General features: G+C 35.5%; 3 protein-coding genes across 3 annotated transcripts; 2 read left to right on the top strand and 1 right to left on the bottom strand.

Moving 5' to 3' along the window:
* The first annotated feature begins 3,170 nt into the window (after positions 1 to 3,170).
* LOC142606189 (uncharacterized) lies at positions 3,171 to 4,942 on the top strand. The gene is made up of 2 exons (XM_075777578.1): positions 3,171 to 4,196; positions 4,685 to 4,942. The coding sequence occupies exons 1-2, from the start codon at positions 3,171 to 3,173 to the stop codon at positions 4,940 to 4,942; spliced, it is 1,284 nt and encodes a 427-aa protein (XP_075633693.1).
* Positions 4,943 to 5,328: 386 nt separating this feature from the next.
* On the top strand, positions 5,329 to 7,247 carry LOC142606188 (uncharacterized). The gene is made up of 4 exons (XM_075777577.1): positions 5,329 to 5,791; positions 5,882 to 6,201; positions 6,402 to 6,665; positions 6,816 to 7,247. Exons 1-4 carry the CDS (start codon positions 5,329 to 5,331, stop codon positions 7,245 to 7,247), a joined length of 1,479 nt encoding a protein of 492 aa, XP_075633692.1.
* A 2,809-nt stretch (positions 7,248 to 10,056) lies between these two features.
* On the bottom strand, positions 10,057 to 12,811 carry LOC142607225 (UDP-glycosyltransferase 87A1-like). The gene is made up of 2 exons (XM_075778648.1): positions 12,263 to 12,811; positions 10,057 to 11,070 (listed from the first exon to the last, which is right to left on the bottom strand). The coding sequence occupies exons 1-2, from the start codon at positions 12,762 to 12,764 to the stop codon at positions 10,202 to 10,204; spliced, it is 1,371 nt and encodes a 456-aa protein (XP_075634763.1). The 5' UTR covers positions 12,765 to 12,811; the 3' UTR covers positions 10,057 to 10,201.
* Positions 12,812 to 21,020: the final 8,209 nt, after the last annotated feature.

Below are 21,020 nucleotides of genomic sequence, written 5' to 3'. Positions count from 1 at the left end.
AACTATTTTCTCAGCCCCACTCATCAACTATTTTCTAGGTAACCAAACAGAAAAACAAGTAACCCATCACAATAAATGAAAGTAGAAGCAATTTTGAGATTGATTTTTGCAACCCATCTATTTCCTCTCTCTGTTGATCGTGAGTTTGGAGAGCAAAGGAGTGGTTTGGGGCGCACTTCCTAGAACTTGTAGAGTCTTAATTTGCTCAATCATTGCATCTATATCTCAAATTTGTAATTCCCACTTTTCAGTTTTCACACGCACGCCCTTCTCTTTTATTTCTCTAAGTTCTTTGTTCCCTTCTAAACTCATGTAGGCAAGGGCGGAACTATCCTTGGACCGGGGGGAGGGGGGGGGGGCAATGGCCCCCCTAATTTTTTTTAAAAAAATATTATTATATATGTGTATTAATTTTGCAATTTTTTTCTATAAAATTACATTTTATTTCCCTTTAACAATATCATTGATTCTTTTACGAGTAATGTTATAGTCACAAACTTTTTTATAATATTTTTACAAACATTTTTGGTATAGCAAATTTTTATTGGTTCGCATATGAACATATCATTTACATCATTTTTTTACTTACCTATAACCACTTATTACATAAGTAATTTATAATAAAAAAAAAACTTGCAGCTCTAGTATTTTCCTCATTTTAGTGACCATAAAAAAATTTATAGATCTAAAATCTAAAACAAAATATACAAGCAAAAAAAAAGGCTCAATAACAAAAATTACCAGTAAAACTAAAAACAAAATTAAGCTCAATTAACTAATTTGATCCAAAATAAATAACCCTACTCTTCAAAAAAATTCTAAACAAAAATAATTTTGTTCTTACCTACAAATAAAAAAAAAATCTCAGCAGCTAAGAAGCAAAATTAGATATTGAAATCACTGCACACATCCAACAGTAAAACCACCCCCCCTAACTCAAAGTTCTGGCTCCGTCTCTGCATGTAGGTATGTTCATTTCAACTTTTCAAGAATAGATCGCTCCTCTACAAACCTTATATTTAATCCTTTTGTGTTCTTGTTTCTTTTTGTGGTCTAACTCTTGTTTTAAGTGTATTTCTCAATATGAATAACTATTTTGTTGGTTCAAGATTGGGAAAAGGACATTGTAGCAGCTTTGATAGGAACTCAATGGCTCTTGTAGCCAAGGGAAGCACCTCTCCGCTTGGAGACAAAGAGAGGAAACAAATGGGTTTGCAAAAATTAATCTCAAAATTGCTTCTATGTTTACTGTGATGAGTTTTTATTTTATTTTATTTTAAATTTACTTGTTTTTTGTTTGTTAACCTAGAAAATAGTTGCTGCAAAGGGATGAGAAAATAGTTTATGCTCTTCTTTAATTAATTTAAAAAAAAAAATTCATTCCACTGGTAGTACACGTTTAATCTAATGTGGCATAAAATTTTTTAAAAAAATTGTCATTAGTCACGTAAGCATTTTCCATCAATTATTTAACTACAAGGATTATTTTGACACAATACCAAAATGTTAGGAACCAAATTGAAATAATTGAAACATTAGAGACCAAATTGACATGTAGTGTAAATGTTAGGGATCAAATACATAATTTACCCAAATAAAATATAACAAACAAAAGTCAAAGGAGTTTATGAAGAAATTACTAATTCCATGGACTTGAACAATCAATGTGAACAGAATGGAGCACTAGATTAATCAACCTCTCCTCTTTTAGGAGCTCTCTCTCTCTCTCTCGTGAAAACGAGCCTTGCCTCCCTTGGTGCCTCCAAGGGTCTCTTTCTACTTAATTTTCTTTAAGCTTTCAACCCACTTATACTTTTCCTAAGTGATTGAATTGTAACCATGGTCGAGGATGTGATTCAAAGCATGGCCAATCTAAAGTTAACGTCAGAAGAGGAGAAGGATATACAGGTCTCTAATGAGGGAAGGATGGACGAGATTGAGGGTTGCGCACTAAGTTTGATAGGAAAGTTCTTAATGTGCAAACCTTTAAATAGGAAGGCTGCAAAAAATACATTGCGGCGGGCATGGGGTCTTGACAAAGGATTACAGATTTCTGAGGTGGGCATTAACCTTTTCCAATTCAAGTTCCAGGCAGAGTATGATCTAGAACGGATCTTGAGGGGTGGCCCGTGGACATTCGATAATCAACTATTAATGCTCACTTGGTGGAGGATGGGCATGAGTGCAAACAATGTAGTTTTGGAGCACGCTTCTCTGTGGGTCCAAATATGGGGAGTGCCTTTTAATATGATGTCCCCAAATGTGGCGACAGAGGTGGGGAATAAGATGGGGGTGGTCGTGGATGTGGAGCGCAAACAGCGTACTAATGACCAGAATTTTTTTCTAAGAGTTAGGGTAGCCCTTCCTATCTCTAAACCAATTCAGAGAGGTGGTTTCCTGTTGAGGTTGGACGGCAAACGCCACTAGGTTACGTATAAGTATGAAAGGTTGCCGCTGTTTTGTCACTATTGTGGGGTCCTTGGTCACGTTCTCCGCCATTGCCCGGAGCACTTTGCAGCATCGAAGAAAGCTTCTCTCATTGAATACCAATACGGTGACTGGTTAAAAGTAGATACTGGACGGAGCAAATCCCCACCACGTTGGGGGAGGGATAGTCCAACGAGGGCTGACTCAATAGGAAAATTTGATGCCCCAGCCACGGAAAGCGATGAAGGGCAAGTAGTGGTGACAGTGGTGGCTACGGTACAAAACTCTAGGGAAAGCTGAAACTACCAGAATGGAAGCTACGGGTTAGAAGGGAAGGGTCCGAAAAATCAGGAAAAAATCTCGGAAGAGAATGAAGTCCAAATTTCAAATGTGGATAGACCTACGCCAAAACTATCGCTAGGTGAAGATTTGCATCCGCATTTGACTGACGAGTCAAAGGTTGTGTCCAACACAACCAATTCAAGTTTGGGCCACACAGAGTCAAAGCCCAATAGGCCTAACAGTAAGTGGACTAGGCTGATCAGAATGAATGTTGGGTCTATGGATTCAGCTAGTGTTATTATGAAGCCCATGTTGGGTAAAAGAGAACTGGGAGAAGCCATAAACGAAGAATGCAGCAGAGACACTGAACATACGTCTCATAAATGTTCCAAGGTAGATGGGGAAGCTGACAACGCTATGAAAACATCGGCGGGGGTGGTGGACCACCTTTGCCGGGAGCAATGAAACTACTGAGTTGGAGCTGCCAAGGGCTTGAGAACCCTTGGACAGTTTGTAGTCTTCACAAGACAGTGAAGGACCAAGCTCCCGAAATTTGTTTCTACATGGAAACTCGGCTCGATATCGACGGTATTAAACATTGGTGTAGTGAGCTACCATACAAGAATAAATTTTTTGTCGAAAAACCGGGGTTGGGTGGAGGTCTTGCTATGCTATGGAAGGAAGAAATAAGGTTAGAAGTGTTTAAATTCTCAGATAACCAAATCTCTTCTTGGGTGACCAAGAGTGATGGATTTAGATGGTTGCTTACTGGTTTTTATGGTTGGCCAGAAGTAAGAGATCACTTCAAGTCTTGGACCCTTCTTTCCCATTTATACTCATATATGGATGGTGCTTGGATGTGCATAGGGGACTTTAATGAGATGTTGAGTTCGACGGAAAAGCTAAGTTGCCGGTCATCTCCACCCCAACAACTTGACGCATTCCGAAAAGCTCTGGAACTCTGTCGCCTCGTGGACCTAGGATTTGTTGGCTACCTTTACACATGGAATAATAGGAGACCTGGGACTGCCAACACTAGGGAACGCTTGGATAGGGCTGTGGCCAACGAAGCATGGAAGGTGAAGTTCCCTGGAACTACTGTCACGCATATTATCTTGCATGCATCGGACCATCTTCCTTTGATCCTCCAAAACCATGCAGCTCCAAGACAAAATACTAGAAGAGATCGTGGGTTCAAATTTGAAGAAGCATGGTTGTTGTGGGACCACTGTGCCAAAGTAGTTCAAGATGCACGGGAAAACAGTGAGGTAGGTGAAACGGCATTGGAAACGGTCAGGTTGAAGATAAATGGTTGTATCATGGATTTGAGGGCTTGGGGAGCTTCCAAAACTCATGTTGGCACGAAAGAGATAAAGGATTTGCAAAAGCAGATTGAATGGCTGACTAGCGCCCCGTCCGCTGAACAGCACCGAAGTGAATTTATTCAAGCAAGCAAGGAGCTGGATGAATGGCTAAAAAAAAAGGAAGTATATTGGGCTTAAAGGTCTAGGGTAAATTGGATCAAACATGGAGATAAAAACACTAGATTTTTCCACTTGAAAGCAACTCAAAGGAGGCAGAGGAACTACATTAAAGGAATCTTAGACCCACAAGGTGGCTAGCGTGAGGAGATAGAAGAAATGGCAGGAGTAGTTGTGGATTATTTCAATAATATGTTTTCCATAGAGTCATGCAACTGAGTTGAGGAGTGTCTTGAAGCAGTACAACAAAAGGTGTCATTTGAAATGCAACAAACACTGTCTAGTGAATTTACAGCAGATGAAATTAAAGCAGCTTTGTTCCAAATGGGACCTACAAAGGCTCCTAGACCAAATGATATGAATGCCCTTTTTATCAAAAATTTTGGCATATTGTTGTGTCTGTTGTGCTTGAATTTTTTAGTATCAGTTTTTTGCCTCCTGCCCTTAATCATACTTATATTGTCCTCATTCTAAAAATTAAAAATCTTGTTAAGGTCTCTGATTATAGGCCTATTAGCCTTTGTAACGTTATTTACAAAATTATTGCAAAGGTGCTAGCCAACAGGTTGAAGCAAATCCTGCCTCAAATTATTTCTCCAATACAGAGTGCCTTTGTGCTAGGAAGATTAATTACAGATAATGTGCTGGTGGCTTATGAAGCTCTACATGCGATGCATGGAAGGAAGAAAGGCAAAATTGGGACACTTGCCATGAAACTGGATATCAGTAAGGCTTATGATAGGATAGAATGAGATTTTTTGAAAAAGATCATGCTTAAATTGGGTTTCCCTAGCAAATGGGTGGATAGGGTTATGAGTTGTGTCACATCACCTTCTTTTTCCATCTTAATTAATGGAAAGGCTTATGGTATGATTCATCCCATTAGAGGAATCCGTCAAGGAGATCTTCTATCACCTTATCTCTTTCTCTTAGTGCAGAAGGATTTACATCTCTCTTACAAAAGGCAGAATTGGAAGGGAATATCCATGGTGTTTCCATTTGTAGGCGAGCTCCCCGCATTTCACACCTACTGTTTGCAAATGATTCCCTCTTATTTTGCCAAGCCAGAGACAAGGAAACAAAGGCAGTAATGGAGATCTTGAAATTGTACGTAGAAGCTTCGGGCCAATGTATAAACATGGATAAGTCTTTGATGTATTTCAGCAGTAATACTTCTCCTCAACAGAGAGATGTGATCAAGGCTTTGTTGGGGGTGAGGGAAGTGGATAAATTTGAGTCATACTTGGGTTTACCAACCTTGGTGGGACGGAAGAAATACCATACTTTTTCTTTTCTAAAAGATAGGGTTTGGAAAAAGCTTCAAGGGTGGAAAGGGAAAATGTTGTCGAGGGCAGGAAAGGAAATACTAATCAAAACTGTGGCTCAATCAATCCCAACCTACACTATGGGGGTTTTTCAACTCCCAGTCAAGTTGTGTGAAGAACTTCAAGCTTTATGTGCCCGGTTTTGGTGGGGGCAAATTGGAAATAAGAAGAAGATCCATTGGGTGAGCTTAGATAAATTAATTAGACCAAAATTGGAAGGAGGAATGGGATTCAAGGATTTACGACAATTCAATTTGGCGATTCTTGCTAAACAAGGTTAGAGATTGTTGCATGATCAAGAGTCCTTACCTTTTCGATGCCTCAAAGCACGATATTTTCCTAGATGCAATTTTTTGGAGGCCACAGACTCTCCCACTAGCTCTTTTACTTGGAAGAGCATTCTGGAAGCCAAGCCAATACTTAAGAGGGGATTGTGCTGGAGGGTGGACAACAGAGCTTCTATTTGGGTTTTAAGTGATGCATGGATTCCTAATCATCCATCTAATAGGGTACTATACCCAACTCGTAATGTAGAAGAAGATTTGATGGTTGTTGAACTTATAGACCCGGATACAAGGTGGTGGGATAGAGAATTTATCATGCAAAAATTTAACCGTGAGGATGGGGAAGCTATTTTGCGTGTGCCTCTAAGCAGAAGAGTAATATCCGATTCAGGGGAATATACAGTGAAGTCATGATATCATGTGGGTCGGCTATTGCAAAAGGAGAGGGATTGGGCAGAGAGTTCTATTGGAGTTGTGGGAGGCACCGTTTGGAAGATTTGTGGAAGCTAAAAGTGCCAAATAAAATCAAAGTTTTTGGTTGGTGAATGTGTCGTAATATCCTACCCACTTGAGTGAATTTGGTCTGAAGGAATATCATCCAGGATAATAGGTGTGAAGTGTGCAAGATTGAAGCTGAAACAGAAATCCACGCCCTGTGGAATTGTGGAGTGACGCGAGATGTATGGGCGGGCTACTCGGCGCAATTGCAGAAATGCGTTGGAGGCCAAGCTGATGTGCTTCAGCTCATGGAGGAGTTGATGGACTGTTTGTCCACTAATGAACTCGAGCATTTTCTTGTCCAAGCTTGGGTTATTTGGAACCAACGAAATGGTATAATTCATGGGAGAAAGCTACAACCACTTGAGGTACTAACTAAACGTGTGTAGGATCTGTTAGAGGAGTTTAGGCGAGCCAATGTCCAGCTTTCAGTCCCACCCACACTACCAAGCCCAATGAGATGGAGACCACCCCCTTTAGCCCGTTTCAAGCTTAACTTTGATGCTTCAATCTTCCAGGAAGGTGGGACGTTAGGTATTGGAGCCATTATCCGTAACGATAAAGGGGAAGTCATGGCGGCTTTGTCGGTAAAGGGTCCCCCTATGACGTGCAGTGAAGAAGCAGAGATTCTTGCTTGTCACCGTGCGGTGGAATTTGTGGTGGAGTGTGGCTTTATAGAATTGGTTCTGGAAGGGGATAACCAAGCTCTCATGAATGCTTTGAGTTCGAGGAAAGGGCTGATGTCTTGGTTGGGCCACATTCTCCAGGATGTGATATGCATGCTTAATGGACTTAGATGGTTGCAGGTGCTATTTGCAAAACGAAGCGCTAATACCGTTGCCCATGCTCTAGCTAGATATGCTAAGGACCTCCTAGAGGATGTTGTATGGCTTGAAGATTCTCCTCCCCTAGTTGTGGAGGCTTTGTACTGTGATTCAATTTCTATTTAATAAATTGTGAGGATGGTTTCCTCTTCAAAAAAAAAAAAAAAAAGTGAACAAAATGGAGGTCGTCTATACACTGCATTTTTCCTCAAATAGTTTTTGTGGGGGGCAAGAAGATCCTGATGGGAATGTGGGCCTTTTGGGCCGTGTTAAGGAAGGCCGACCTGCTCCTGGGTTTAGAATTTGTTAGTACTATGGGTCGGCCCATACGCCGAGGGTCCGAGGATCCAGCCGAGGGTGAACTTACCCTCGGATGAACACCGAAGAACTCGGGATTTCATAGTAAAAATTAGGGGATGACACGGTTAGGGCCAATGGTTAAAAGGGGTGAACCCTAGAACGCCCCAGAAGCACCGGTGTTGAAGAAATGTCAAAGATAAAGGCTGCTACCTCCACATTAAAGACCCTGCACCTACCACCCTGGCCGCATTTATGGGGAAGTGACGCCTGAACAGTGGAAGAGAAACTTCTGGTTACTATTCAAAGGCACTGAGAAAAGAAATATCTAGGCTAAGGGGGAGGTGAGGCAACACGTGTACAAAGTATTCAAAAGAGTAGTATTTAAAGAGCAATCTAAGACAGAAAAAAGACGAACTTTTTGTAACCTAAAAAAAGAAAAAGAAACAAAGAGAAAGATATAATATAAGAACAACTCTCGGTTTACATCCGAGGAAGCTGATTTACGATATTCTTTGTTGTTTTCAATTACTTGCAATCTTTAGTTTGTCATTTAATCCTCACACGCTTCTAACCTGGGTTTCAAGCCCACACTCTACAAATTCATATTGTTTAAGGCTCGTTGGGCCTGAGCCCATAATTGTTCTTGGGACCAGGTGCAATTGTGCATTTATAGTTTTCTTACCTTTTATTTCAATCTTATTATAATTTCGACAAAGTTTGTCAACAGACTTTGTTGTAGTTAATGGTTACAACTCGTATTAAAAAAATTAACATGGCTATTATATGTTATTTAATTTTTTTAACACAAATGTCAAATTTTGTAGCAATCAAATGTTATCTACTATTTGATCAATTAAATTTATTTTTTTTATGTATACTGTTAGACTACAAAATTTAAAAATTTAAACATTTGATTGATAACATAACTATTAATCTTTAATTTTTTGAAAATTTTCCAAGCATAGAAGAGAGGAAAATGTAATACATAGATTTTGTCAAAATTCACATTCTACAAAAAGATATTAAATGAAGTTAAATAACCGAACTTTCTCCTTATAATAAAGAGAGTTAGCCAAATATCAAAATAGATTCATACATTCATTAACTATATGCTCCTATATTAATTTGATAGTATGGAAAAATTTAATGTAATATGATTTTTTAATTATGAAAAAATTGAAAGAAATGGGGTTAAAATAACCATTTTAGAATATTCTTTTTATTCCTTTATTCGGGAGTTTTAATGGAATGAATGGAGCAATCATTTCCTTGTTTGAGAGTTTAAATGAGAGAATGGAGTGGATAGTAATAAGACGAAACACTTCTTCCTCCATTTTCTTTTAAAACCTCAAATTTTCATTTCCTTCATAATTGTTAAGAATAGGAGAATATGGAATTAGATTTAATGAAATTTTAACTAAAACTCCCTAAATAACTTTATATATTTAGCCCTTTTAAAAAAGAAAAAGAAAAAGAAAAAGAAAGGGTACAATGTTTTAAAAAAATGATTTCATTTATTTACGTGAAAAAAATGATTTCATTTCATTCTTTTAAAGTTATTTTCAAACAATGTTACATTATTAATTAATTTTTAAACATCCAAACAATATTATTTGATTCTTTTCCGTTTCTTTATTTTCTTTTCCTCTCCATTACTTAAAAATACAGTTTATTCTATTTTATTCCTTTATGATTCACCCATTTCATTCCTTAAATAATACACAATAAAAGGCCCATGGAGAGTTTGTATCGAGCTTTTCGCAGATAATCTAAATTTGATCTTCTTGTCCAAATTGGGAATGCCTTGCCGTATCATAGGCAGCATGATTTGCGTCCCTACTGATTTGATTGACAGACAATCCCATAAAATAGGAACTACTCATTCTAACACCCTTCTCAATGTGACCAAATCACCAAACCTAGACCCTAGGTTGCTATTGCAAAGGATATTTTTTTTCTAGTATTGATAATTTATTATGATTATGTTTGTATAAAATTTTATATTGCCCAAAAGAGGAAACTTACCGCTACCAATTAATGTGCATGTCCCCACCCCAAACTTTTTTTTTTTTTTTGGTTATAAAGATTTACAATACTTCAACCTTCAAAAGGGCCTCTTAAAGGCTTAAGCAAGGCTTTTAAACTCACACACACAACTGAAATTAAACGATGTAGGACAAGAGCCCCACAGGGGGACCCCTGAAATATCCATAAAAAAAGGAGCACTATAAGTTATCATATTTTTAATAATGGCTCGGCACTATAAGTTATCTTTATTTTTTTTTAGCAGGAGCACTGTAAATTATCTAGTAGTTAATCTATATATATAAAAAAGGGTCCAACAGTAAACAGCTTGGAGAAGTCCTAACAGCCATTGCATTTCATCTTCTAACAATAAATCCATGCAAGAGGCAAATTCAGTAGTGACAAATAAATCATATCCATCAAAATATAAACAGTAATACATTAGGAGTTGTATCACCTTTAAAAAAGAAAAAAACCTAAGTTCGAGTTTTTGCATAAATATTTCCTAGATTAGCTGAATTTTAATAACTCTTTTTAGAATAATAATAATAATAATAATAATAATAATAATAGATACGAAGACTGAAGTTAATACATACACACATAAACCTTTAAAAAACATGATTTCACTAAAATCATGTTGATTATCAGTAAATCTCATAACCAAATTTAAGATCAATGTGGAATTCTCAAAGACAAATGGCCACTAACTTTTATGTAGTGGTGCCACCAAAGAACAAAATAGTTACATTTACTCAATAACCATGGCAATCTAAAAGGTTCTTAATGAAGGCATAAATGCTTGTCTCAGCTGATCCACCTTTTGCAATTGAACGTTGACATATTTGTTTAACTTCACCTGCTTTTGTCCTAATTTCTTTCACTTCATCACTCTCCAAATCCATAAATTTCTGCACTAACTTTGCAATTTCCACTCTTGTCACCAAATTGTCCGCTTTGACATTTTGCTTCATCCTCCACCCAATTTTCCAATCCTCCACAATTAGCTTACTATTAAAGACTTGATCAAATGCTATGGGGAAGGTAAGAAAAGGAAGACCATAGAACATACCTTCTCGAGTGGAATTCCAACCGCAGTGTGACAAAAACCCTCCAATGGAAGAATGAGATAAGACTCTCAATTGGTCGCACCAAGGCACTATTAACCCCATATTACCACAAACCTCTTTTAACTTGTAAGTCTCATCACGTGCCACCCATAAGAATCTGACACCACTATCACGCAAACCAGCTACAATTTCATCCATTTGGGCACAAGAAACTGAAAGAAAGCTTCCCATTGAAATATATAGAACAGAACTTTTAGGTTGACAATCTAGCCAATGCAGATAATTGTTGTCACTAAGATTTGTATTTTCTCCAAGATCAAAGTCATGTATGGTCGGGCCCATAGCATATACAGGGAATGAAAATTTTTCTTTTAGAACATCGATTGCTTTAGATTCCAGCTCATAGATAGCAGTGAATAAAAGGTACTGTGCTTTGCTTACCCTCGAAAAAATTTCAAGTAACCAGTCCGTCATTTCTTGGTTTCTACCATCAAGAGGAATATCCACTCGCCGTGTGGAAGAAATTCCAGGAATGTACTCTACACGCTCCTCATCTTTTGTTGTTAAGCAAAAAATAATGCATCAATCAAAATATTCAATTGGGTGACACGTTATTTCTTTGAGTTGCTTTGATGTTTTGCTTGAGTTACATGAATGCTAGAAGTTACAAAAATCAAAGTGATTGTGGTTAAAACATTATGTCAAGTTGAGAAAGCATTTCCTTTCAATTGAATGCTCTAATTTCTTCCCAATTTCTAGTTGAATGTGTAACTTGTGGCCTTTATTTATGTCACACATCCGGCTAAAATATGAGGATGGCTTGATTTTTGTGTGTGTTGTTTATTTGAAAGTTATGACTTTTAAGGGCTCGTTTGGTTTGACCATGACTTAGTTTTCATAACTCATAAGTCAATATTAAAACTCATAACTTATAACTCAAACATCACTCTCAAAAACTCCAGAATTCCTGTTTGGTCACATAACTCAATCACATCACTCACTTTTTGCCACCATAACTCATATTTCAGAAATTGAAAACACCAAAATTTTGTTTTTAGTTTCAATCATCCATCACTCAAATTTTTGAGTTTTGAGTGATGAAAACATCACCCAAAAACCAAGCCAAACAAGATTTTTTCTATGAGACTCACACATTTTGGAAACCCAGTGATGAAAACTGAGTGATATCACTCAAAATCATAGTGAGTGATAAACCAAGCCTAACATTATTTCAATGGTCTATAAACCCATAATTTTTTTTTTTGAAAAATTTTCCCTATGAATTCAGTTTTAATTGATGTATTTTTTTTCTCATAAAGTAAAAATCTCATCCATATTTGATTGTATTTAAAATAATTTTATTACTTCAATATATATCAAACTAAATTCATGATTTATTAATTGTAATATTATTCTTTTGAAAAATGGTTTGTCGTCATAATGGATATCTTTAAGGCAATTATTAACTATATTGAGAATTATATTACGAAAATTTTAAAATCGCTTTTATAAGTAATATAAAAAGTTTTAGCAAAATTAATTGCTTTATCATTTTTTCATAGAACATTTTTAAAATTAGTTTCTAAATCAATACTTTTAAATTATCCATTGATATTTCCCTCTAATTTATTTATTTATTTTTTATGGGAATATTTCCCTCTTATTGATACTTATCATTTAAGACTACCGAAGCATAGTGTATTAGTGCACTAACTCGAGATGTTCATAAAAGGAAAGTACGCTAACCTGAGATGTCAGCAGTGAAATGACCGTTTTGAACTAAAAGATCGAAATGCTGGAGGATCATTAACATGGACGGCGACGAAGGCCAAAACGATGCAACCGGAATATTTCTCCGGTTCCCAACGCCAACTGCCCAGAAAAGAGTGGTATCAGCTAAAATAACAGTCACCGGCGGCAGCTCAATCCGATCAAGGAGCTGCACAAATGGAGCTTCCAACTTTGTCCTGGTAGCTTCGAAGAAGGCTTTAAAGTTAGCGGCGCGGACTAGCTCTGACGGAATAACGTTGGGTATGGAGCTAAAGCGAATGTTGTCGGGCTTTGGGCCGAAGCCGATGAAACCAAGCCATTCTTCAGTGACAACGAAGGTGACGAGGATATTGTTGTTTTTCGAAACAAGTATCTTACAGAGGTTCATCATGGGGTAGATATGGCCGCGACCTGGATAAGGCATGGCTACTATGTGGATGTGGCCGTGTGTGGTTGGGTTAGCTTTCAGGGAATCCATGTCCACAATATTTTGTGTGTATCACTTTATCTCAGTCGCAGATAAGAACTTTACCCGCGAAGCTTGGTAATAGCTTTACGAGTATTAATTAAATAACGAAAAATAACCTCGTTGGTGATGCAACGTAACTGAAACTCTGCCAAAAAACTAAAAATAAAATAAAATAAAGGTACATTTTTCAAAGTTTCGAATACACAACTGTTCTGCATGCGCATTCAAACAAATATAAGTATGGACAAATTAAGTTTTGCTGGTTGTTGTAGTTTAAAGTTACCATTATATTTAATAAAATAAATATTATTATATATATTAAAAATGTTGAAGTTTAATTATAAAATTAGTTGTAATTTTAAACTATAAATTTATTCAATAAAATAAATATTATTGCATATTTTGAAATTTTAATCGTTGAATTGTATGCTCTTTACGCTCTTAATACATATGTATACATATGTCAAATTTTGTATTCATCAGATATTATTTACTATATAATCTTATAAACTTATACTTTATGCATAATTTTAAATTACTAAAACTTACAATTTAAAAATGTATTGATGACATAGCTATTGATCTGTAATTTTCTTGAAATTTTGCAAACATGGAAGATATAAGAAGAAGATGTAATTCAATAGTAGATTTGTCAAAATTCACCTTTAATAAAAAGATATTGAGTGACTTTGTAGCTCAAGGCTACAACCGATTTTGTAACTAAATTTTGTCCTTTTGAAAATCTAAAGGTTGAGTTGTATGTTCTACATGCTTTTAATAGATATACCAAATTTTGTGTTAATCAAATATTATTTATTATATGATCTATAAACTTATATATTATGCATAATTTTAAACTACAAAAACTTGCAATTTAAAAAATTTATTAATAACATAGCTATTGATCTTTAATTTTTTTTAGAAATTTTGCAAGCATGGAGGATATAAGAAAAAAATGTAATCCAATGGTGAATTTCTCGAAATTCACTCCCAATAAAAAATATATTGAATACGGTCCAATTTTATAGCTAAACTTTGTCGTATAAATATTTTGTCCTTGCTATTTTGGTTTGCTGTATGGAATGGTGTGCACCAACCACAGTATCTAAGAGCAATGGCATTAATATGTTTAAAATTGGTGAAATTATAATGTCAGTTCTCAAAGTTTACTTATTGAGTATTTGTAGTCATTGAAGTTTCAAGTGAGTGCTAAATTATAATGTTGGTTCCTGAACTTTCAAGTGAGTGCTAAATTTTTTCTCAAAAAAAAAAAAAAAAGTGAGTGCTAAATTATAATGTTGGTTCCTAAAATTTATTTACTAAGTATTTTTAGTTAATGAAGATTCAAGTGAGTGCTATTGGTCCCTGAAGTTTTAAAAATGAGTGTTAGTAATCTTTCTATTAACTTCAGTTAGTTTCCTTGTCTATGTGTCTATCCGAATAATAACATGACCATTTTTTTAATGATGTGACAATTTTATATCATTAAAAAATTAAACATCCAATAAGATTTTTTGCAAGTATAAATTAACATGTTTTTATCTATTTAAAAAAATGTAACAATAATTTCACAACATTCTAAAATTTGCATGTCAACTCACACATGATTTTTTTTAATTTAATTTTTTTTTGATCGCTAATGTTGAAAATTAAATAATGACTACTATTATCATAAGCCATGAATTAAGCTTGAATTAGAATTTGAAACCAAGAAAAATAAAACTACTCCCGAAAAATTATTACGTCCTTCACCAGAATTGTTGAACTCTCTCCCCCCAACATAATCCAAACCCCTTAAGCCAAAAATGATTACTTAAGCTTGAGTGGGTTAATGGCAGCCAAAGAGAAAGCAATAATGGGGGGAAAATCTCTCTCTCTCTCTCTCTCTCTCTCTCTCTCTCTCACACACACACACACACATTAAATTTCACACAAATCAACAAATTAGGAACAATGGGAGAGCTCAAAAGGCAGTTGCTCTTCAATCTTCATACTCTTCAATGTAATTGTTGAGAAATTATTATTTACACCAAGATGACTGATGATGTAGTCTTTCCTGACCTTAATAAAAATTACCAGATGATGTCATATTTGCATAAATAACAACATTTTATTAGTTAAGAGGTCAAAAAAGACCACGTTAGCAATCCTCCTAGTGGACCTAATAATTTCTCTGCATTGTCAATAGTTCTGCAGTTGCAAGGAAGGTTGGGACTAAGGAAGGTAATTAAATGTAGTAAAGATGTGGGGGAAATTGAACTTTGGAAAGAGGAAAGTATTGAGAAAGTAAATATAAAAATGAAAAAGAAAAGGTTGGGTTAATTTCGATGGCGTGATGGTTGGCATCTGAGGGAGAGATTTGTTGGGAAAATAAAAAGGATATTGAAAAGATGTTATTGTATGCGCACAATTGCACTTGGACCCAAAGAAGATTATGGGCTCAGGCCCAATGAGCCTTAAACAATAAAATTTGTAGAGTGTGGGCTTGAAATCTAGGTTAGAGGTACTGAGAACTTGACAACAGCCTGAGAGTTACAAACACTTATGAATAACAATTGTTAATTGCAAATAGGCCTCCTCGGATGTAAGCCGAGGACCAACTCTGTATTATTTCTCTTTCTTTCTTACAGGTTACAATCCTTAATTTCCTTTCTTTTTCTTTAGAGAGAGAGAGTGAGCGAGAGAGAGAGAGAGATCCCCCCCTCTTTTGCATTCCTCCCCCTTAAATACCCCTTTTTCTGATGCCTTTTGGGGCCCTGACTAGAAGTTTCTGTCTTACTGTTTAGGGGTCACTTCCCCATTATTGCAGGCAGGGAGGTAGGTGCAGAGCCTTTAATGCAGAGGTGGCAGCCTTTGCACCTGATATTTTCTTTAACACTGGTGTATCTAGATGGTTTAGGGCCTCCCCCTTTTAACCATTAGTCTTTCCAGAGTTGTGCATTGACCTTCATAATGAAGTCTTGAGTTCTCTTGGATCTGTCCGAGGAGAAACTCGCCCTCGGCTGTACTCTCGGATCCTCGGCGTATGGGCCGATTCGTAGAGTTTAATTATGGAGCAAGTCGGCCCTCCATGCTATAGTCCAAAGGCCCATATGCCCATTTGGGTCCTTTTCACTCCTCACAGTTATCATTAAAACTATTATTCAAAGATTATATATATATTCAGACAAAAATTATTATTCGGTGAAATCCATCAAACATAATTTCACCTATAAGCATTTGGGCATATGGGTTTTTCAATGTGAATAGTGTTTATTCAAGATAATGTATCTCTTAATTACAATCTCTTATTTCAAGGGAGTACTCTTTGATTCCAACAACATTGCCTCTGTGAGTGCCGAAGTTAGGAATTTACCTTTGGGGGATCGAGTAAAAAAGAGAGCTAATCATTCTTTTTTCTTTGTATATATTATATCCATATTATTTATACTAATCTAAACTAGTATTATAAACAAAACTAACAATACAAGCCGGGTACTTTATAACTCATAGTTTTTAACTTGCTCATAAACCTAGATTTTCAAATTAAATTGCAACCAAACATTTTAATAATTCTCTTAAAAAATTATAATAATTAAGATAAAAAATTATTAATGACTACTTAAAATTAGATAAACAATCATTGAATGCAGAAAAAATATAATCAATATAACCAATCATTTTATATATGCAAGAAAAATGTTATATCCACAACATTTGTACAACAAATTTTAAGGGTCCGTTCAGTTGGAGGAGTGGAAAAGTGGGAGGATGGAAAATATTTAGTTTTACCTCTTGTGTGTTCGGTTGGAGGGGTGGAAAAGTGAGAGGGTGGAAAACTCTTTTGTTCGGTTGGAGAGAAAAATGGAAGGACGGAAAATGTAATTTATATAAATTGACAATTATACCCTTGTTACATAATATGTAAGAAATAGATTTATTTATACTCATTACATAATATAAAATTTATCACATCATATATATATATATATATATATATATTTATTATTATATTGTAAAAATTAGATTAGGTCACGTTGAGAAAAAAAAAAAAAATTTAGGTCATGTTGAAAAAAAAGAAGAAGAAGAGAACGTTCAGGACCTTCAGGTAATGTTGAAAAAAAGAAGAAGAAGAGAATGTTCAAGACCTTCAGGTAACATTGAAAAAAAAAAAAAAAAAAAAGAAAGAGAAAGAAGAGAACGATGAAAAAAAAATAGGTGAGAAGAGGGTAATTTTGTAAAAGTGCTACCATAAAACTTTTCTCTCCGGATTTTCCTTTTGATTTGGAAAGAAAAAAAAAATGTGGGCCTAGAGAGAAAACTTTCTCCCTAGTTTTCTTTCCTTCCTATTTGCCTTCTCTAAACGAATAGTGGAAAACAGTATTTTCCACCCTATTTTCCTTCCTCTATTTTCCATCCTCCCTATTTTCCACCCAAATGGACGGATCTTAAGTGACAATTTTTTACTGGTTGTTATTGTTGGGGTAAAAAGGTAATTTAGGTAATAGGTTCAAATTTGAACCAATAATAACTAACCACCTATGATTTGTTGTGAAAATATTGTGGACGTAGCACTTCTATATACAATGATGGAGCCATGTTAGGAGTTGGAGGGGCCATGCCCCCTCCCCCCAATTTTTTTTTTTTTTTTTTTTTTTTAAAAAAATTGATAAGTGTTATCCTACTTTTTTCTCAAAAAAAATTAAAGTGTATATCCTTCCACTCCCCCTTCCTCCTACTTTTAGGATTTGAATTCTAAAATATATACATAAAAAAAAAAATTGAATGGGAGTAGGAGAGGGGGGAGGCGCAGAAGGATATACACTTGAATTTTTTTGAGAAAAAAAAATGGATAACCCATACAAGAGTCTATACTTATCAACTTTTAAAATTTAAAAAAACAAAATTGAGGGGCCATGGCCCTTCCAACTCCTAATGTGGCTCTGCCACTGGCCTTTGTACATGAGTTTATTTTTCGTGTTTGGAGGATATGTGTTTTTATTTATTTGTTGTTGCACTTAATAATGTTTTTAGGTTGCCTACATACTCTTGGTGGGGATCAAGCCAATTCGTAGTTCTTAAATTGAGGTTTTAAATTTAAAATCCTCAAATATGATTTTGTCCACTTTAAATGGTGGACATTTAAGTCAAATACTTGGTATTTAATTAAGCATTGACTTAATTTTGTTTTTGGGTGTGATGATTTATTTTAATCTCAAGAATAAGTTAAGGACCCGTGTTTTTATGGAAATTGAACCAAGAATTCTCTTTTTGAGAAATTGAATGTCCAAACAAATTTCCCTTTCTTTCATTTGCTTCTTTGTTTAGGGATTTTAAAAAGTAATACTATTTTGATTGAAGTCCCCAAAATTAATTGAGGTATTGAAAATTCCTTTGAAACAATATTTTTTATGAACATTTTTAGAAATTAGGAATTGAAAATTTTTCTCAAATTAATTTTATGATAATTTTATTTTAGGAATTAAAAACTCTAACTTTGGTTAAGGAATTAGGAATCCCAAAGAATTAATTATATTGGAATTAAATACTCCATTGAATTAATTTGAAAGAATTAGAAACTTCACTCTATTAAAAATAATGTTGGGAGTCAAGAATTCCACTAAAGCATATTATTTTAAATTGGCGATGTCAAGAACTCCAAATTCCTAATTGGTGGAGTCAAGGACTCCATTGATTTGTTTGATTAGTAGAGTCAAAGATTCTAATACTTTAATTCGTGGAGTCAAGGACTCAATTGAATCAATTCATAAGGTAGAATCAAGAACTTCATTGATGTATTTGATTTAGTAGAGTCAAGGACTCTGATATTTAAATTGGTGGAGTCAAGAACTCTATTAAATCAATTCATAATGGTAGAGTCAATGACTTCATTGATGTATTTGATTTAGTAGAGTTAAAGACTCCATTAAATTAATTCATTAAGGTAGAGTCAAAGACTCCATTGAAGCATTTGATTTTGTAGAGTCAAGGACTCCATTGATGTATTTGATTTGGTATAGAGTCAAAGACTCTAATATTTATATTTAAATTGGTAGACTCAAAAACTCTGTTGAATTAATTGAAATGGTAAAGTCAAAGACTCCATTGAATTTTGAGAAGACATTGGACAAAAGCTTTAGAGAATTTTTATTTGGTAATTCTTAGGTAGGATATGCGAGTCAGGAACTTGTACTCTAAGTTTCATATATGGTATTATGAACTCCTCATGAAACCCAACCTTATTTGTTTTACCAAATAAAAATTCAGTTTTGGGAAAGAGGGAGAGAGAAATTTAAAGAATAAAGGGATAGGTGAAGTCCCACATACAAACCTATTGCTGAAACTACTTTAAGCCTCTGTGTCCTCTTTTCTTCTTTTCACTTGTTTCGCTCTCTGCATTCTGTCTGTGTGTGTATTTTCTTTGTTCTTGCTCTGTGTTTTTTCTTCCCTATTTTTTACTTGTTGAAGCCTTCTCTAATTTACAGAGAAATTGAAGAAATCGATTAGCTCCTTCTTTTTCTCAACTGATGCAGTACTGCACTTGCTTCTTTCACGGGTAGTTGGTGCGGATTGTAGTTGATTTTCAGCTACACTTTTCTCTTGGAATCAGGGCAAATTACAATTTACTCACCTATGATTTGATCGAAATTTAAGTTGCCTATTTGTAGTTTAAAATTTGACACTTTACCCACTGAGGTTAGCTCAGTTAAAGTTCCGTAACTCACCTCTGTTAAAAACATGGCTAAATATGTGATTTCGCTTCACTTTTATGTCTCTCTTCTCAAAAAACACAAAAAACATAAAAATACAATATCAAATAAAATGAAAAATAATCCAGCAGAACACTTGCATCATGAAATTTCAAATCGCAAGTAGTCAACTTAAATTTCGGTCAAAGCTCAAGTGAGTAAAGTGTCAAATTTCAAATCGTAGATAAACAATTTAAATTTTGATCAAACTACAGGTAAGTAAGTTGTAATTTGCCTATAGAATTATTTGAGCGGTGCGCTAGGAAGTTATTTTACTCGACCACATGTCCCACTCCCACCTACTTCTTCTTTTAATGGGTAATGACATTGGGCTTGGCTGCCAATCCTGCGGCCAAATCGGCCCAATACCATCATTTTAAAAAAAAATTTAGGCAGAAAACACTGTTTCGGAACTAATTGGGGATCTACCACTTTTTCTAGTACTCGAGCTTGGTGAACTCGAGTACTAGATTTTACACTTCCACCGTGGCATGCCAGCGTGGCATTTTGGATTTTAAAAAATGTCGCCTAGTACTCGAGTTCAGTAGGCTCGAGTACTGTACGATCTGGTACCCGAGATTCGGAAACTCGGGTACCAATCTGGATTGTACACCACCATGCGATGGGATAATCCAGATTTATACTCGAGCTTCGCAGACTCGAGTACCATGAAAAGTACCCGAGTTCTTAAAACTCGAGTACCAATCTGTATATAAAATTTTGAACCAGTCTGGATTGTGCGGGAACAAGGGATGGGAATCCAGATTTATACTCGAGTACTTTGAATGGTACCCGTGTTTTTTAAACGCGAGTACTAATCTAGATTCCCATCCCTTGTTCCCGCACAATCCAGACTGGTTCAAAATTGCATATCCAGATTGGTACTCGAGTTCTAAGAGCTCGGGTACTTTTCATGGTACTCGGGTATGTGAAGCTCGAGTATTAGTCTGGATTGCAATTTTGTGTAAATGCCCATTATACTCGAGTTTCATGGGATCGGGTATTATTGAAAGTACTCGATTATATCATTCTCGAGTATGGCGCACTAAAACCGGTCATTTGTACTCTCTCATCTCTCATTTCTCACTCAGTTGCACACTCTCACTCTCCAAACCGAAAACCCATTTCATCGCCGGTAAAACTCGGACTCCCAAACCCTTCATCACCGGCGCCGCTGTAGAAACCCCAAACCCCTTTCATCGCCGGCAACGTCGGAGTCCCAAACCCGTTTCTTTGCCGGCGCCGGCGTTCAAACCCCAAAGCCATTTCTTCGCCGGCGACCTCGCACTCAAAGGTTAGCAATGTTTGGGGTTTTTTTTTTGTTCTTTCCATGAGTTTTTAACTAATTGTGGTAATTTTGATTATTAATTGTGTTATTTTTTATAATTGTGTTGGATCTAAAATGTTGTTCATTGTTGTGTAAAATGCAGAGAAAACAATGAAAATTGTTGTGAAATTTTGACAAGAAATGAAATATTGTTGGCTGGTTTTTTTTTTGTTTATTTGTTTTTTGAAAACATTGTGAAACAATGAGCTG

The sequence above is a fragment of the Castanea sativa genome, chromosome 8 (genome assembly GCF_040712315.1).
Source record: "Castanea sativa cultivar Marrone di Chiusa Pesio chromosome 8, ASM4071231v1".
Taxonomy (NCBI): Eukaryota; Viridiplantae; Streptophyta; class Magnoliopsida; order Fagales; family Fagaceae; genus Castanea; species Castanea sativa.
This window is presented reverse-complemented; position numbering and strand designations above follow the sequence as displayed.

Excerpts from the sequence above, each read along its gene's own strand:
- LOC142606189 (XM_075777578.1), top strand. The coding sequence starts at position 3,171 with ATGAAACTACTGAGTTGGAGCTGCCAAGGGCTTGAGAACCCTTGGACA. Across the intron at positions 4,197-4,684 it reads AATGGCTAAAAAAAAAGGAA|GTCTCTGATTATAGGCCTAT; the intron begins GTATATTGGGCT and ends AATCTTGTTAAG.
- LOC142606188 (XM_075777577.1), top strand. The coding sequence starts at position 5,329 with ATGGATAAGTCTTTGATGTATTTCAGCAGTAATACTTCTCCTCAACAG. Across the intron at positions 6,202-6,401 it reads CCGATTCAGGGGAATATACA|GATAATAGGTGTGAAGTGTG; the intron begins GTGAAGTCATGA and ends AATATCATCCAG. Across the intron at positions 6,666-6,815 it reads GAAAGCTACAACCACTTGAG|GAAGGTGGGACGTTAGGTAT; the intron begins GTACTAACTAAA and ends TCAATCTTCCAG.
- LOC142607225 (XM_075778648.1), bottom strand. The coding sequence starts at position 12,764 with ATGGATTCCCTGAAAGCTAACCCAACCACACACGGCCACATCCACATA. Across the intron at positions 11,071-12,262 it reads TTTCACTGCTGACATCTCAG|ATGAGGAGCGTGTAGAGTAC; the intron begins GTTAGCGTACTT and ends TAACAACAAAAG.